This window comes from Nematolebias whitei, chromosome 6 (assembly GCF_014905685.2).
Source record: "Nematolebias whitei isolate Nwh7 chromosome 6, NemWhi1, whole genome shotgun sequence".
In the NCBI taxonomy this organism is placed as follows: domain Eukaryota; kingdom Metazoa; phylum Chordata; class Actinopteri; order Cyprinodontiformes; family Rivulidae; genus Nematolebias; species Nematolebias whitei.
The window spans coordinates 10187421-10200835 of record NC_056503.1 but is presented as its reverse complement, the minus strand read 5'-3'; the positions used below and the strand labels follow the sequence as shown (position 1 = coordinate 10200835).

General features: G+C 40.4%; 2 protein-coding genes across 2 annotated transcripts in view; one reads left to right on the top strand and one right to left on the bottom strand.

Moving 5' to 3' along the window:
• aasdhppt (aminoadipate-semialdehyde dehydrogenase-phosphopantetheinyl transferase) overlaps positions 1 to 6982 on the bottom strand; it is a 45206-nt gene extending 38224 nt beyond the window's left edge. The window contains exons 1-6 of the mRNA XM_037678471.1: positions 6793 to 6982; positions 6591 to 6704; positions 6076 to 6196; positions 4122 to 4243; positions 3232 to 3393; positions 1347 to 1406 (exon numbers count right to left, since the gene is read on the bottom strand). Coding sequence (XP_037534399.1) covers positions 1347 to 1406; positions 3232 to 3393; positions 4122 to 4243; positions 6076 to 6196; positions 6591 to 6704; positions 6793 to 6936 — 723 coding nt within the window. The 5' untranslated portion in view covers positions 6937 to 6982. The remainder of the gene's footprint in view (positions 1 to 1346; positions 1407 to 3231; positions 3394 to 4121; positions 4244 to 6075; positions 6197 to 6590; positions 6705 to 6792) is intronic.
• Positions 6983 to 8726: 1744 nt separating this feature from the next.
• Positions 8727 to 13415, top strand: part of msantd4 (Myb/SANT-like DNA-binding domain containing 4 with coiled-coils) — a gene marked incomplete at its 5' end in the record, with an annotated part of 9386 nt that continues 4697 nt past the window's right edge. Inside the window, 3 exons of the mRNA XM_037678469.1 lie at positions 8727 to 8903; positions 11054 to 11149; positions 11257 to 11541. Coding sequence (XP_037534397.1) covers positions 8727 to 8903; positions 11054 to 11149; positions 11257 to 11541 — 558 coding nt within the window. The remainder of the gene's footprint in view (positions 8904 to 11053; positions 11150 to 11256; positions 11542 to 13415) is intronic.

Genomic DNA, 13415 nt, shown 5'->3' with positions numbered 1-13415 from the left:
TATTACTGTTTTTCTTATACATTTTATTGTTGGATGTAACTGGGACCTTGTGTACATAATTTCGCTCCACCACATGTACCACATGAGGTGCGAATGACAATAAAGAAACTCTGACTCTCTGATGTGTATATATATATATATATATATATATATATATATAGTATATCTATTCTTTGAAAAGCAGATATTAGACAAATGGAAGCTGCTTGAAACAGAAACTTCATGTCTGTCAATAATTTGTTGTGAAACCTGGCTGTTTTTCTAAAATGACACGTGAAACACCATCAATGACTTTCAGCTAAAAGTGGTGACGTTTTGTTTGATATGAAAAAACTTGATTAAATGCAAAAACCATATCATCTTTAATGCAGTTTATGAATTATGTATAAAAAACAAGTAAACTATGGCTACCTGCTGTGCAACATTTCTCTAATTGTGGTTGGATTTTTTTTAGATGTTTTTCTTACAGGAATAAAAAAAAAAAAACTTTTTTTTTTATTTTTTAAAAACTTGTGACAATATGCAATACATTAAGTCGAGGAAGACACGCCACCAGGAAAACCATCAGGACTTACTTAAAACACTTTAAAAGTTGATTGAACCCTCGACTTAACGTGTCAAAGTTCATGCTCAATAATCCAGGTAAAAAAATCCGACAATGTTCAGTCAGGTCATCTGGACGGTTTACTTTTTTGTTGAGACATTTTGTCCTTCATCCAAAGAACTGTACAAAGGACCTGACTGAATCTTGTTAGATTTTCTACCTGGATTATTGAGAATGAACTTTGATGTTATGAACCACTTTGGCCATGGCTGCCTCAGTTGACGGGGGAGAGGGCTGGCCCCAGAAATCATCTTATCACATCAAACTGGTTGGTCCACTATGTGACTGTGCTGCTTGTGGGACTGAGGTTGTTTGTGGCTCCTCCGACTGATTAAGTCCTTTGGATGAAGGACAAAATGTCTCAACAAAAAATAAACCGTCCAGATGACCTGACTGAACTTTGTTGGACCTCCTTATGTGTTTTAAGCTTTTATGAAACACTAAAACCTTCTAAAGTCGGACGATTTTTAAATTGTCAAATGACAATTTTGTAATCATGTAACGTGAAGGAAAACCTTTCAGAACACGTCTTATGAGATCATGCAAAATGTCATTTACAAGGTCGGACCAAGACGGCTACAGCTCAGCTGATATCTCTCATTATGAGATGATCTTGGCTTAAAAACCCAGTATGAAATGTGGTGGTGGTGGTGGGATATGAATTCCTTCAAAGACTGCTAGACTTTTGTAAAAAAAAATAAATCAACTAATTATGAGAAAACAAAATAAGTTTTGTCCTTACAGCTCTTTCTGCTGGTCCAAGTGCAACAGCAACATGATGGTCAGCATCCAGTAGGCTCTCCTGCCGTTACACACAGACGTACATCAGAACACACACACTTGTGAAACTGCCCGTAAGTTTAACTCAGGAAACGGCACTAAATCAATGCCAGTTCATTTTCAGGTTCAAGTTAAGTTCAAATTACCTTTATTGTCATTCGCATCACATGTGGTACATGAGGTGGAACAAAATTATGTATACAGGGTTGCAGTTTCACGCAAAAATAGCTAAATATAAAGTGTAAAAAGAAACAGTAAATAAGGATCTAAAATATAAACTAAATAAACGCCAAATGGTACGCTAAAAGATCTAAGATACACGCTAGTCACTAATAATGTAAAACTATACGGTGTAACAACAGCAGCCCGAACATGAGATCAGCAGCATGGATAATCAGCAGCACAGATAAGCCACATATCACCAATTAAAGTGTCATTACAGTGATATTTTCTAATTAGGGATTCATGAGTCCAACAGCTTCAGGGTAGAAGCTGTTCCTCAGTCTAGTGGTTCTAAACTTAATGCTCCTCAACCTCCTTCCTGAGGGAAGTGGGGCAAAAAGTGTGTGCGCTGGATGAGTGGGGTCCTTCATGATGCAGGTGGCCCTCTTCCTGCATCTGGAGGTGTAGATGTGTAGATTTTGGTGTCGATTTTCCAATACTCAGTTACATCCTTTGCACCGGACAGAAGTATTTAGTCTTGTTTTATTGTAAATGGAAACAGAATGCAGTAATTTGTAAATAGTTTAAACTGTGTCGTGGATGAATATGATTTAAAAACAACACGTTATTGTCAATGTCATGTTCCCCTTGGAAACACAAACACTGAAACATGAACCCACAACCTCAAGAAGACAAGAGGAGAGCAGAGGAAGGTACAGTGCAGGAAGGAAAACTCATTGTTATATATATTAGGATGTAAAAGAATAATCTCGTCTTTATGAGGTTTTAAAACTGTTAAAATCTAGTGTACTAATTATAATTTTGATTTGTAGGCTGAAACACAGTCAGGAAGTAAAACAGAACCAGTTGTGTGTAAAATGTTGAAGAGTGGGTGAGAAAGAGTCAAACTCTGCTGCCAAGGGGAGGGTGGTGAAGACAGAGGTCAGAGGTCAAACTCCACAGACAGACCCAGCATCAAAACACAACGTGGTTGAGATTCATCAGGAAGGAAACGAGTTCAAGTCAGAATGGGTTGTTGTTCAAAATATGTTGTTTTTTAGAAGCAGAAAGAAACAAGTAGCGTTGATGGATGAGGTGTAGTGGTCGGCCCCCAAAAACAATAATCAGTGCGGCTGATAAAAGTCACATAGTTTATTTTACCCATGTAAAAATAATTCCTTTTATCTATTAAACTGTGACACAATTTAGGGGTAAAACTTCTGAAAAACTCTCATTGTGTCCAACTGTTCTTTTATTCTGATTATTAATATTTATTACTAATTATAACATGTAGAAACTCTTTCAAACAAAAATCATTACACACTTTCACCAAAGCAGTCGTGTTTTTTTATAGCAAAATTTAGTCTTTACGATTCACTAACGGCACCTGCTTTGGTTTGACAACAACCTGGAAACTTTTATGGAGCTTTTCCATCCAGAAAACTTCCCACAGTGTGTGTTGTTTCCAGTTTGGCCCTTCAGAATAAAGGCTTTAGCTGCCCAGCAGGCACAATTGCTACAGAGCTGGATAACTCATGACGTCCAGTCAAGCCACGTGGTAGATCTAACTGGACAGGTGGTGTTTTATTGGTCAAGCGTTACAAATGGTTGGCCCATCATGAGTTTATACAAGCATGAGGAAAACTTGTAGGTGTTAAAGAATCTACTGTCTGAACCAGACTCACTTCAAACATCCACTGCTCTTCTTGCTCCTCGTCGAGATGCATCTTGGTTCCGCGCAGCACCCGGCCTTGTGTGAGCTCTTCAGAGGGAAGGTGAAACTCCACCCTCTGCAGGTTGAAGCCCAGACCAGTGCCAATGGCCTTGATGAAGCTCTCCTTCAAAGTCTTGGAGCAAAGGGAGGACACCTGATCAGTCAGGAACTCAACATATGCACACAAAGGAAAGTGAGCTCGTCAGTCAAAGCTCAGGTTAGTTTGTCTGTATGTGTGTGTGTGTGTGTGTGTGTATGTGTGTGTGAAAGTAGACGAACTTAAACTGCAACAGATGAGTCTACACATGTTCAAGAGTGTGCATACAAAAGAGGGGCTTTGTGTCTGTGTGTCCAGCCAAATCCTTCCCTGCTCGACAACCAATAAGCCACAATAACACCATTACAGGGCTAATTGCTATGGCAACGGTTGAGCTCTGCCATTAGTCAACAGTGCGGTGGTGATATCAGAGCTTGACGTCTCTGTGCCACCCTCTCAATCTCACAGCATCTTTACTGAGCACTGCTGTTGCTTTCTGTGACCATCTGCGTGTGTGTGTGTCTACAGGAAAGAAATAGGAAGAAAAACTATTGATAAAAAAACCTAAAGATGTCTGTAACAAGGACACGCTGAGATGGTGCACAGACTGTGAGAAAAATAAGAGATGAGGATCAAATGTGATCCAAGAAATGTTTAGATTCAAACGTGGAGAATGTACAAATACATGTTTGCCTCAAAGGACACTGAGAATGTTTCTGCAAGCGTTTCCTTCCCTCGCTTTTTCACAAACGCATGCAACATCGCCCGTAGGAGACCGGCAGCGTTGCAACGTGATGACAGGGCAGTAAGGTTGCCATGGTTACCCAGTGGCGGTAGAACGCTGCGAGCTGCTGGTACTCCGAGCCGGCTGATTGGATGATGCTCCACTCATACGCTGTAAACTGACGAGTCATGATGCGGAAAAACTCCGGCACAGAGCTGCTACCTGCAGGAAGAAATAGGTACACAGGACAGAAGGATGAACAGATAGACATAAAAATTATAATAATAATAATAATAATAATAAAAAAAAAAAAAATTTAATGAAAAATGCAAAACACAGATAAACAACAACTCAACTCTAAATGGCTGCACACACACCCAAATCTGCACACAGAAGCTGCTCTGGTTTGCTTTAATTTGCATTTATTGGACAACAGTGACATCTTGTGGTTAAAGTGGAAAACTACAACAGCACGTCAACTAAAACTACAAAAACAAGTCAGGATAAATGCATGCAGCTGTTAGCTGGATTAACTTTATTTGAAGCGAGAGAACTGAAATTTACACCTGACAGATATTCTTGTATTTTCATGTAAACAAAGATTAAAACTAATAATCAGATATTAGTCAAATCCAAAGATTATTTAAAGATTTAAGGTTCCTGACGCATGATCAGTAGTCCATGTAAATAAATCTAACAAGGTTGAGTCAGGTCCTCTGGATGGATTGTTCTTGTTGAAATATTTTGTCTTTTATCCAAAAGACTTCTTCAGTCTGAGGCGCCGTAATAAACTCAGTCTTACAAGCAGCACCTCCTCATCGTGGATCAACCAGTTTGTTGCTGACAGTCAAAACTAGTTCATGGTTCAAGATTCAAGGTTCTTTAACGTTATTCGCATCACATGTGGTACATGAGGTGGAACGAAATTATGTACTCAAAGTCCCAGTTACACCAAAAATAGCAAAAATATAAAGTTTTAAAAGAAACAGCATATAAGGATCTAAGAATTACTTTGTACACTAAACACTAATAATGTAAAATAATGCGGTGTATTAAACAGCAGTCTGAACATGAGCCTGTTGTGAGCAGATGGGTATGAATACAGCAGCTTAAAGGCAAGAAATCAGCTCAAAAAGCAGCTAGTTGTTCACATGTAAAAGAGGACCAATCGTTAGTGGTCTGATGGCCGCTTGTTATTCACAGAAGGCTGAGAGATACAATCACGGAATGATAAGAAGGAGACAAATGGACACGGAGGCCTCCACCCCTGTTTAATGATGGACGGTTTCTTTTCACAAAGATGGCCTCCTTTAGATGAGTGTAGACCGCAGAGTCCTGGCCTGATGACGTTGCTCTTCTGTGCTGGTCCATCCTTTTGGCTAGTGGCTGTTTAGCTTTCCCAATGTAAGACTGATCAACCTCCTGACACTGAACAGCATACACAATATTATTCTGTTTGTGCCGGGGGACTGGATCTTTGGGATGAACCAGTATTTAATGCATTCTGGGGTTTAAAAGCCACTGGGACGTTGTGTTTAGAAAATAAATGTCTCAGTTTCTCTGAAACTTCCATAACATATGGAATGATTAATTTTAACCCAGGTGTCGTCAACATACCTGAACCAATGACTTGGTGGTGTCCCTGAAAAGGACGTCAAGGCTCTCTTTTCTACCTCCTCCATGTACTGGTTGGCAACAATAGGAGAAACTGGAGACCCCATAGCACACCCATGTTTCTGCCTATAATATTGCTCCCCATATGTGAAGTAGGTTGACTGCAGGCACAGTTTCAAGAGTTGACACAGTTGTTCTGTGGAAAGCATGGTCCTGCTGCTCAGCGTGGTGTCTGATTTTAATCTTAAACTGACCACCTCTACTGCATCATCAACAGGAATGCATGTAAAGAGTGATGTGACATCAAAAGAGACCATTGTTTCATCAGTCTCCATGATGACATCCCTCACCTTGTCCACAAAGTCCATGGTGTTCTTAAAGATTTAAGGCTGTAATTATTTGTGTGCTCTGTTCATATTTAGCTTCAGGTATGAACTTACCGGGCATGGTGATCTTCATCACATCCACTCCAACCTGCACCCCCTGCTCTGCAGCGAGCACAGCGTAGTCCCCTTGGTGGGAGAGATTGAAACTCCAGGACCGATTCAAATCTGAACTGACCTGTATTATTTTTAATCATTAAAACAAGAAGAAGTGTAGATCAATGTTTCCCAATAGATGTTTACAGGTTGAACTGGTGGGCAAAAGTAGGTATAATCTGAGATCAAATGGGAGCAACAATATTTTATTTCCATTAGTGAATATGATGTCTTAACTCAAATAAAAGCTCAGACTAGTGCCCCTCCATGCTCCAACCTGCACGAGCCTTTAGGTCTGAGGGTTTGAGTAGAATTGGGCACATCCAGAATAAATGCACGTCATGAATTTGGAGTAAATATTGATGAATCCCACATGTCTTCTTCTGTGTGTTTTTATTAGATGTCACAGTGCAATAGCATTGTTACTGGAGAAAACACATAGGCAACAAATAAATAAACAACGGATGGGAGTTCACCTTATCTGGAGCAGCCAGGAAGGGTTTCCCTCGGGGAGATCTCTCTAATCTGATCTCAGACCAGGGGATCCCCATCCTCTCACACACCAGCTTCCTGAGCAGCAAACGTCCAGCCTGTTGGGTCACGCAGAGGCAAACATGCAGCTCTAATATCATTGATTACACAGACGAAAAGGAATCAACAATAACAGCCTGGACTCACCATGGCTGACTTAGCATCCTTGGCGAAAACGAACTGTCCGATTCTTTCTTTCTCTTCCGGCTGGACGCAGCGAGCAGCGAGGAGCCACTCGGACCTGCTCGGAGTCCACGAACCACATCGGAAAGCCCAGCGGACAGAGCCCATGTCCTCAGTCACTCCGCGTCATCTCATCTGGAGTAGCTGCTACTCTTTCTCAAGTTTTTAAGTAGCTAATGTTAGCACCCGGTGCAAACAAAAGTTTTGTCAGACAGACCTGAAAAAAGTTTTACCTCAGATGTCAGGTCGTGACAGAGCACCACCATAGACGTGCCGAAGCAAACCCCTTTTAAAGAAAGTACACAGGATCCAACACAAACCTGCTTTCTGTTTGTATTTTGGCTCTGAGAGCGACGCACCGCCCGGAACAATCCGATAATGTCGTCATCAGTGGGCGCGGTGCAGAACTGACCAATCAGAGCAGCGCAAACGGTAGGCTGCTTGCGATGCCTCCAAGTGTTCTCCGGAAAAAGCAGAATCCATTCAGAATGCGGTTAAATTTCACTAAATTTGTCTAAAAAAATCTTTCAACTGAATTCGTACATTGAGCAGGGAATCAATTATACAGCATGAAAACAACCTAAAATTATAATAAAGACGGTTCAGTTTATAGTATAAAAGAAACGTTTGATTAAACCATTAAAAGAGTTTAGAGTTTGCACCTCAGTGTATCTACTGTCCGACTAACATTGAAAGCAGCGTAGGAATTGTAATTTCAGTGACGTTATGATTGCGGTTTGTGTGCGTAAGGTGAGTGGTTTTACTATATTCTCAGATGAGGGTTTTAAAGATGTGGCAATGAAATATTAGTAAATTGCTGATTGTGATGATGAAATTATGTAGTGCTCCTTTAATCAGACTACAATCAACTCTGATATCCCTCGAACAAAATGTTATTTCCACAAAAAATATTTAGGAGACACTGCAAGACATTCTATAAACTATACACTCAGAATATATCTTGCCTGATTGTGCGAAATTTACTTATTACAAATGTATCCTGGCATGAAATTTGTATATTGTGTTATTTAGTTATAACCTATGCATTTATTGATTAAAACATAGGCAATGGAGAACAATATCTGTTATTTTTCTGCAGACACACAAAAAATAGAGTTTCTCTGGTGTCAGCCAACAGTAATATAATTTTACAGATATTCTCCTGAAAGCTAGTGTGGTAGAAGCTGAGATGGATCCCCAACCCATACTCTGAGCACTGACAGATTCTGCAAAATACTGTTTTAAAATTTGACATAGCCTATTTGGAGTCAGCTATGTGAAACATTCAGGAGATAGTCATTAGATGTACCTCCAGCTGATGAAATGTTGCAGCTAATTTCTTATTGAATGCCAGTAGAGTAAAACTGGGACACTGTAATTCCAAAAGCTGCATAAATCCACACAAACTACATAAAGTTACTCTCTCTGTTTGTCTTCCAGATAGACTACAGAGTCCTGTCAGATGACCTGCAGTCACACCGATCAGAAAATTGGAGGAACACCTTGTCATTCTCAGCAAAACGACCCCTACATCTCTGTTTCCACATCTAATCTTATCGGGGCAGGAAACTGAACGAGACAAAAACAGTCTCTTCGGTGTTCTCTCGCAGCTTACCTGCTGTGATATCTGCACTCAGCATAGTTCTTTCCAGCTGATATTGCCTTAACTCCATCTCTCACATGTCCCCACACAGAGACAGCATCCAGTGGAACAGCTGGTTTTTGTCTCCCAGGAGGTGGAAGAACTTCCCTCTGACTGTTTGAGTCATAGAGGAAGTCCTCGCCGATGGAAACTGCTGTGTCACACACAGTTTGACATCTGAGGATTAAATCCTGCTTTTATTTTTACTTCTCATTTTCTTCCTCTGTTCTTGATTTCTCCCATTCTTTCTCCCTCCTTTCATTTTTATTTGCATTTCTGTGGGGTTTTGTCCCACTGCCGCAGTGCCAAGCTGGATTTCCTGCAGCTAAAGCATTCGAGGAGGAAGAGGAAGAGCAACTACAGCGTGAGGGAAACACAGATTCTCATCAAGGAGATCCACAAGAGGAGAGATGTGTTGTTCTCCAGACATCAGGTGTAGATTTAATCTTTTTTTCTGAAAAACGACATAAGCTTATTTTTGTTGGAGACCAAATCAGTAAATCAGCATCAGAAAACTTCAGTGATGCAATCACTGTGCCTGAGGGCCTGAGAGGGACAATAAATTATGTTCTCAGTCATTTAGCTGCACATTTTCCCTTTATAAAGCTTCAGATTTGTCTGTTTTAGCTTAGCTGTTCGCATTAAATAACTTGGTCAATCAAATTCAAGATGGCCATCACAGCGAAATGACATAAGCCAACTAAAAAAAGACTATAAACTCCTCACATCTACAGATATTGAGCTAAAGTTAAGTATGGAGGTAGCTCAGCATCTTCAGTACATATTTTGTGTGCTAACTCATCTCACATGATGCCTGAGGTCACACAGTCATTAAAGTTAAAACGCTGGCATGAAATGTTGGGGAGATATGCATTCCTTCACGACATTTACTTTAAAATATCTCTAATATTCACAACATGAAATAAAACCATTTTATTGAAATACTCTCATCAGATAAAACTGGTTCATTTTATTTCAGTCAGAGAGATTTATGTGCTATTCACATCTCATGTGGTACATGTGGTGGAACGAGATTATGTACACAAGGTCCCAGTTACATCCAACGATAAAAATGAAAAGAAAAACAGTAATAAGATCTAAGATATGAACTAAGAAATACATCAACTAAAATACACTAACGACTAATCATGAAAACATTATGTCGAACAGCAGCACAAACATGAGTCTGTGTGAACAGATGAGCATGAATGAACACAGCAACATGAAACAGATCAGCAGCAACATGAAACAGATCAGCAGCAACATGATGTGATTTTTCACAGTGATTATTCTGGTTAGAGATTCATGAGTCTAACAGCCTCAGGGTAGAAGCTGTTCCTCAGTCTAGTGGTTCTACACTTAATGCTTCTCAATCTCCTTCCTGAGGGAAGCGGGTCAAAAAGTGTGTGTGCTGGGTGAGTGGGGTCCTTCATGATGCAGGTGGCCCTCTTTCTGCATCTAGAGGTGTAGATGTCTGTGATGGTGGTGAGACTGACTCAAACTGTCTTCTGTGCAGCCTTCACCACTCTCTGCAAAGCTTTTCTTTCTGCAGCTGTGCAGCCTCCATGCCACACGTTGCTGCTGGAGCACAGGATGCTCTCCACTGCACACCTGTAGAAGGAGGTGAGGACTGAGCTTCCCAGACCAGCTCGTCTCAGCCGTCTGAGGAAGTAGAGTCTCTGATGAGCTTTCTTGATCAGACTGGTGGTGTTGTTGCTCCAGCTGAGGTTGTCATTCATGTGTACACCCAAGTACTTGTAGCTGGAGACCACTTCCACCGTAGATCCTCTTATGTTCAGGGGGCTGTAGGTGTTTTGTTCCTTCTGAAGTCCACAATCATATCTTTTGTTTTCTTCACATTGATGTGAAGGTTATTCTATTTGCACCAGCTCTCCAGGTGTTCAAGGTGTGCCTGCAGCTGGACCCATCACTGTCCGTGATGCATCCCACCACCGCTGTATCATCTGCAAACTTTACAATGTGACAGCCTGGATGGGTAGCTGCACAATCATTCGTGAGCAGAGTAAACAGGAGAGGGCCCAGCACACATCCCTGAGGGGAGTCAGAGCTGAGGGTTATGGTGGAGAAAGATAAGTTGTGGATCCTCACTGACTGTGGTCTGTTTGTTAAGAAGTCTAGTACCCAGTTGCAAGTGGAGGGGCTTAGTCCTAGTGTGAGTAGTTTGTCCATCAGGGTTTTGGGGATCATAGTGCTGAAGGCAGATGTGAAGTCCACAAAGAGCATACGGACGTAGGAGTCCTTTTGCTCCAGGTGGGTGAGAGCAGTATTTAAACATAAATAAACATTTAAAAACAGAAAAAAAAGTCAGAGAACGAGGACTGAGATGACTAAATACATTGTACTAGTTAGGGTTTAGGAGAAACAATTAATTTCAGAGGAGGGGTTTTATTTTAGGACTTCTGCTGATCGTTTTATTATTTTTTCTCATCAGAAGCCTGCATTGCTCATATTTTTCCACAGCCCATCAACAGAACTAAGTCTGTGGCAGTAATAATTGGTGTTAGAAGTGTTTGAATGAAACAGCTTTAATTGTTTGTTCTTGTTGTTCCCCTCTCTGAACAGAACACAGCAGTTAATGAGCTGAAGAGGCAGGCATGGGAAGAAGTGGCGCAGGGAGTGAATGCATTAGGAGAGGGGGAGATGCGTACTGCAACTGAGGTGCTTTTGTCTATTAAAAGCTTTTTACATATTTTGATTATTAATATGTTTCCCCTTTTTTATCAATCTGAACTCTGAGTGCTTTCCCTGCGGGACTCCCTGTGCAGGTGAAGCGTCGTTACCTGGACTGGCGCGCTCTGATGAAGAAGAAACGGCTGAGAGCTGAGCTCTGCTCCCCCTCCTCTCTGACAGTGAAGACTGAGCGTGATCAGTCCTCACCGGAGCACCAGGCGGCTCCTCGAGGCTTTGAACAGCTGATCGACCTTCCTGGTTTCCAGAAGGATTGTCAGAGCTACTGGCCGGAGCTGGCGGCACTCAGTGAGGCGAGCAGCGTGCAGTCAGCGACGGCACATGTGGAGGTGAAGATAGAGGACGACGTCAGCAAATACAAAGTATGAAATCAAAAGAAAACTTGACCCAAAAAAATTATTCTGTGGAAAATGATTCTAACTGAACTTTGTAACTGCATGCAAACAAGGTCTTCAGCAGTCATGCTAATATTGTTTGGGAACAAATGCAACTAACATGTTCATTCATTCATTCAACCTTTATTTAGACAGATAAGTGACATTGAGCCTCGAAGACTCATTTACAAGTGACATTTGTTTAGACAGACAAACAGTAGTGAAACTGGACACATGTAGGAACTGGAGGCAAAAGAATTCCTATTAGACTTTTTTTTCTGGCCTGAGAAGAAAAAAACTCTGATATTAAAAAAACACCTTGCATATAATAACATGAATGAATGTCCTCATCAGCAGGAATTATGCAGCACAGTTGTCACCAGGAACATGTCTGATTTTAAAGTTCCTGCACAGCAGAGCCATTCAACTGGTGGCCCATGGGCCACTTTCAGCCCGCAGCTGACTTCAGTCCGGCCCACTAATGAGTTCATTAAAAAAAACAAAAACATTTGGGGGTTCTGTTTATTGCATTTATGATTCAATGCAACAAAATACACACATTTAAAAAGGTAACAGTTCATTGTAAAACTTGATTTACATAATGTCTTTAATTGCTGGATGTCCGGCCCCTGAGCAGTTTAGTTGAATAGTCCTCAGTACAGTCTTAGAAAGTAGGGAATCTATTTTTAGTACCTTCCAGGTCTAGATAAGTACAACAACAAAAACAATTACAAACAAACAATATGCAAAGTATGGAAAACACTTGCATTGTCAGATGTTTTTCCATGTTCTAAAAATAACATTTCTCTTTACAAGTACAGTACATTAGCAGCAATGACAGAACAGGTTTTGAGCTTGGATTAAAAAAAAAGACTCAAGTTCACAGTGAAATTTTATAAATCTGAACTTAAAGAAGTGTGACATTATGAGTATCAAACATGTAGTAATGTGATTTCACAGTTAATCTATCACAGCACAACACTCCAAACCTCCCAGATTATTAAGCTGGGCCTTTAAGTGTGTTGGAAAAACAAAGATTACAAACCATGATCAGCCTGCAGAGAAAAACTGTCAACTACAGGAACAATATTACAGTTTGAGAATGTATTACAAATATCTTTAATGCTGTTACAAACACGACAAAAGTAAAAAATAAAAAACAACTGGATCAAACTAGAAAAATACTGAGTGCTGAAACTTGTTGAAAAAGCTTAAACTGAATTCTTACAGTTTAAACATTTAGAACAAGAGTTAAAAAAAAGGAAACACAATTGCTAAAAGCTGCGACCTTTAACACATTAGCTCAAGTAAAGAGCTCAAACAGTAGCTAAAAGCTAAGACCTTCAAAGAAGTAGCTAAAAGCCTGGATATTCAAACAATTTCAAAGAGCCCAAACTTTTCAAAGTTCAAGATTCTTTGTCATTCATATCACATGTTGACATGAGGTGGAATGAAATTGTGTACACAAGATCCCAGTTACACTCAAAAACAATGTATTAAAAGAACCAGTAAATATGGATACAATATATACACTAAACACTTATAATGTAAAATACAGTATATTAAACAGCAGCCTGAACATGAGCCTGTTGTGAGCAGATGGGTATGAATACAGCAGCTTAAAGGAAAGAGATCAGCAGCATGGATAATCAGCAGCATGGATAATCAGCTGCATGGATAATCAGCAGCATGGATAATCAGCAGCATGGATAATCAGCAGCATGGATAATCAGCTGCATGGATAATCAGCAGCATGGATAATCAGTAGCATGGATAAAGTCACATATCACCAATTAAAGTGGCATTATAGTGATTTTTCTGGTTAGAGATTCATGAGTCTAACAGCCTCAGGGTAGAAGCTG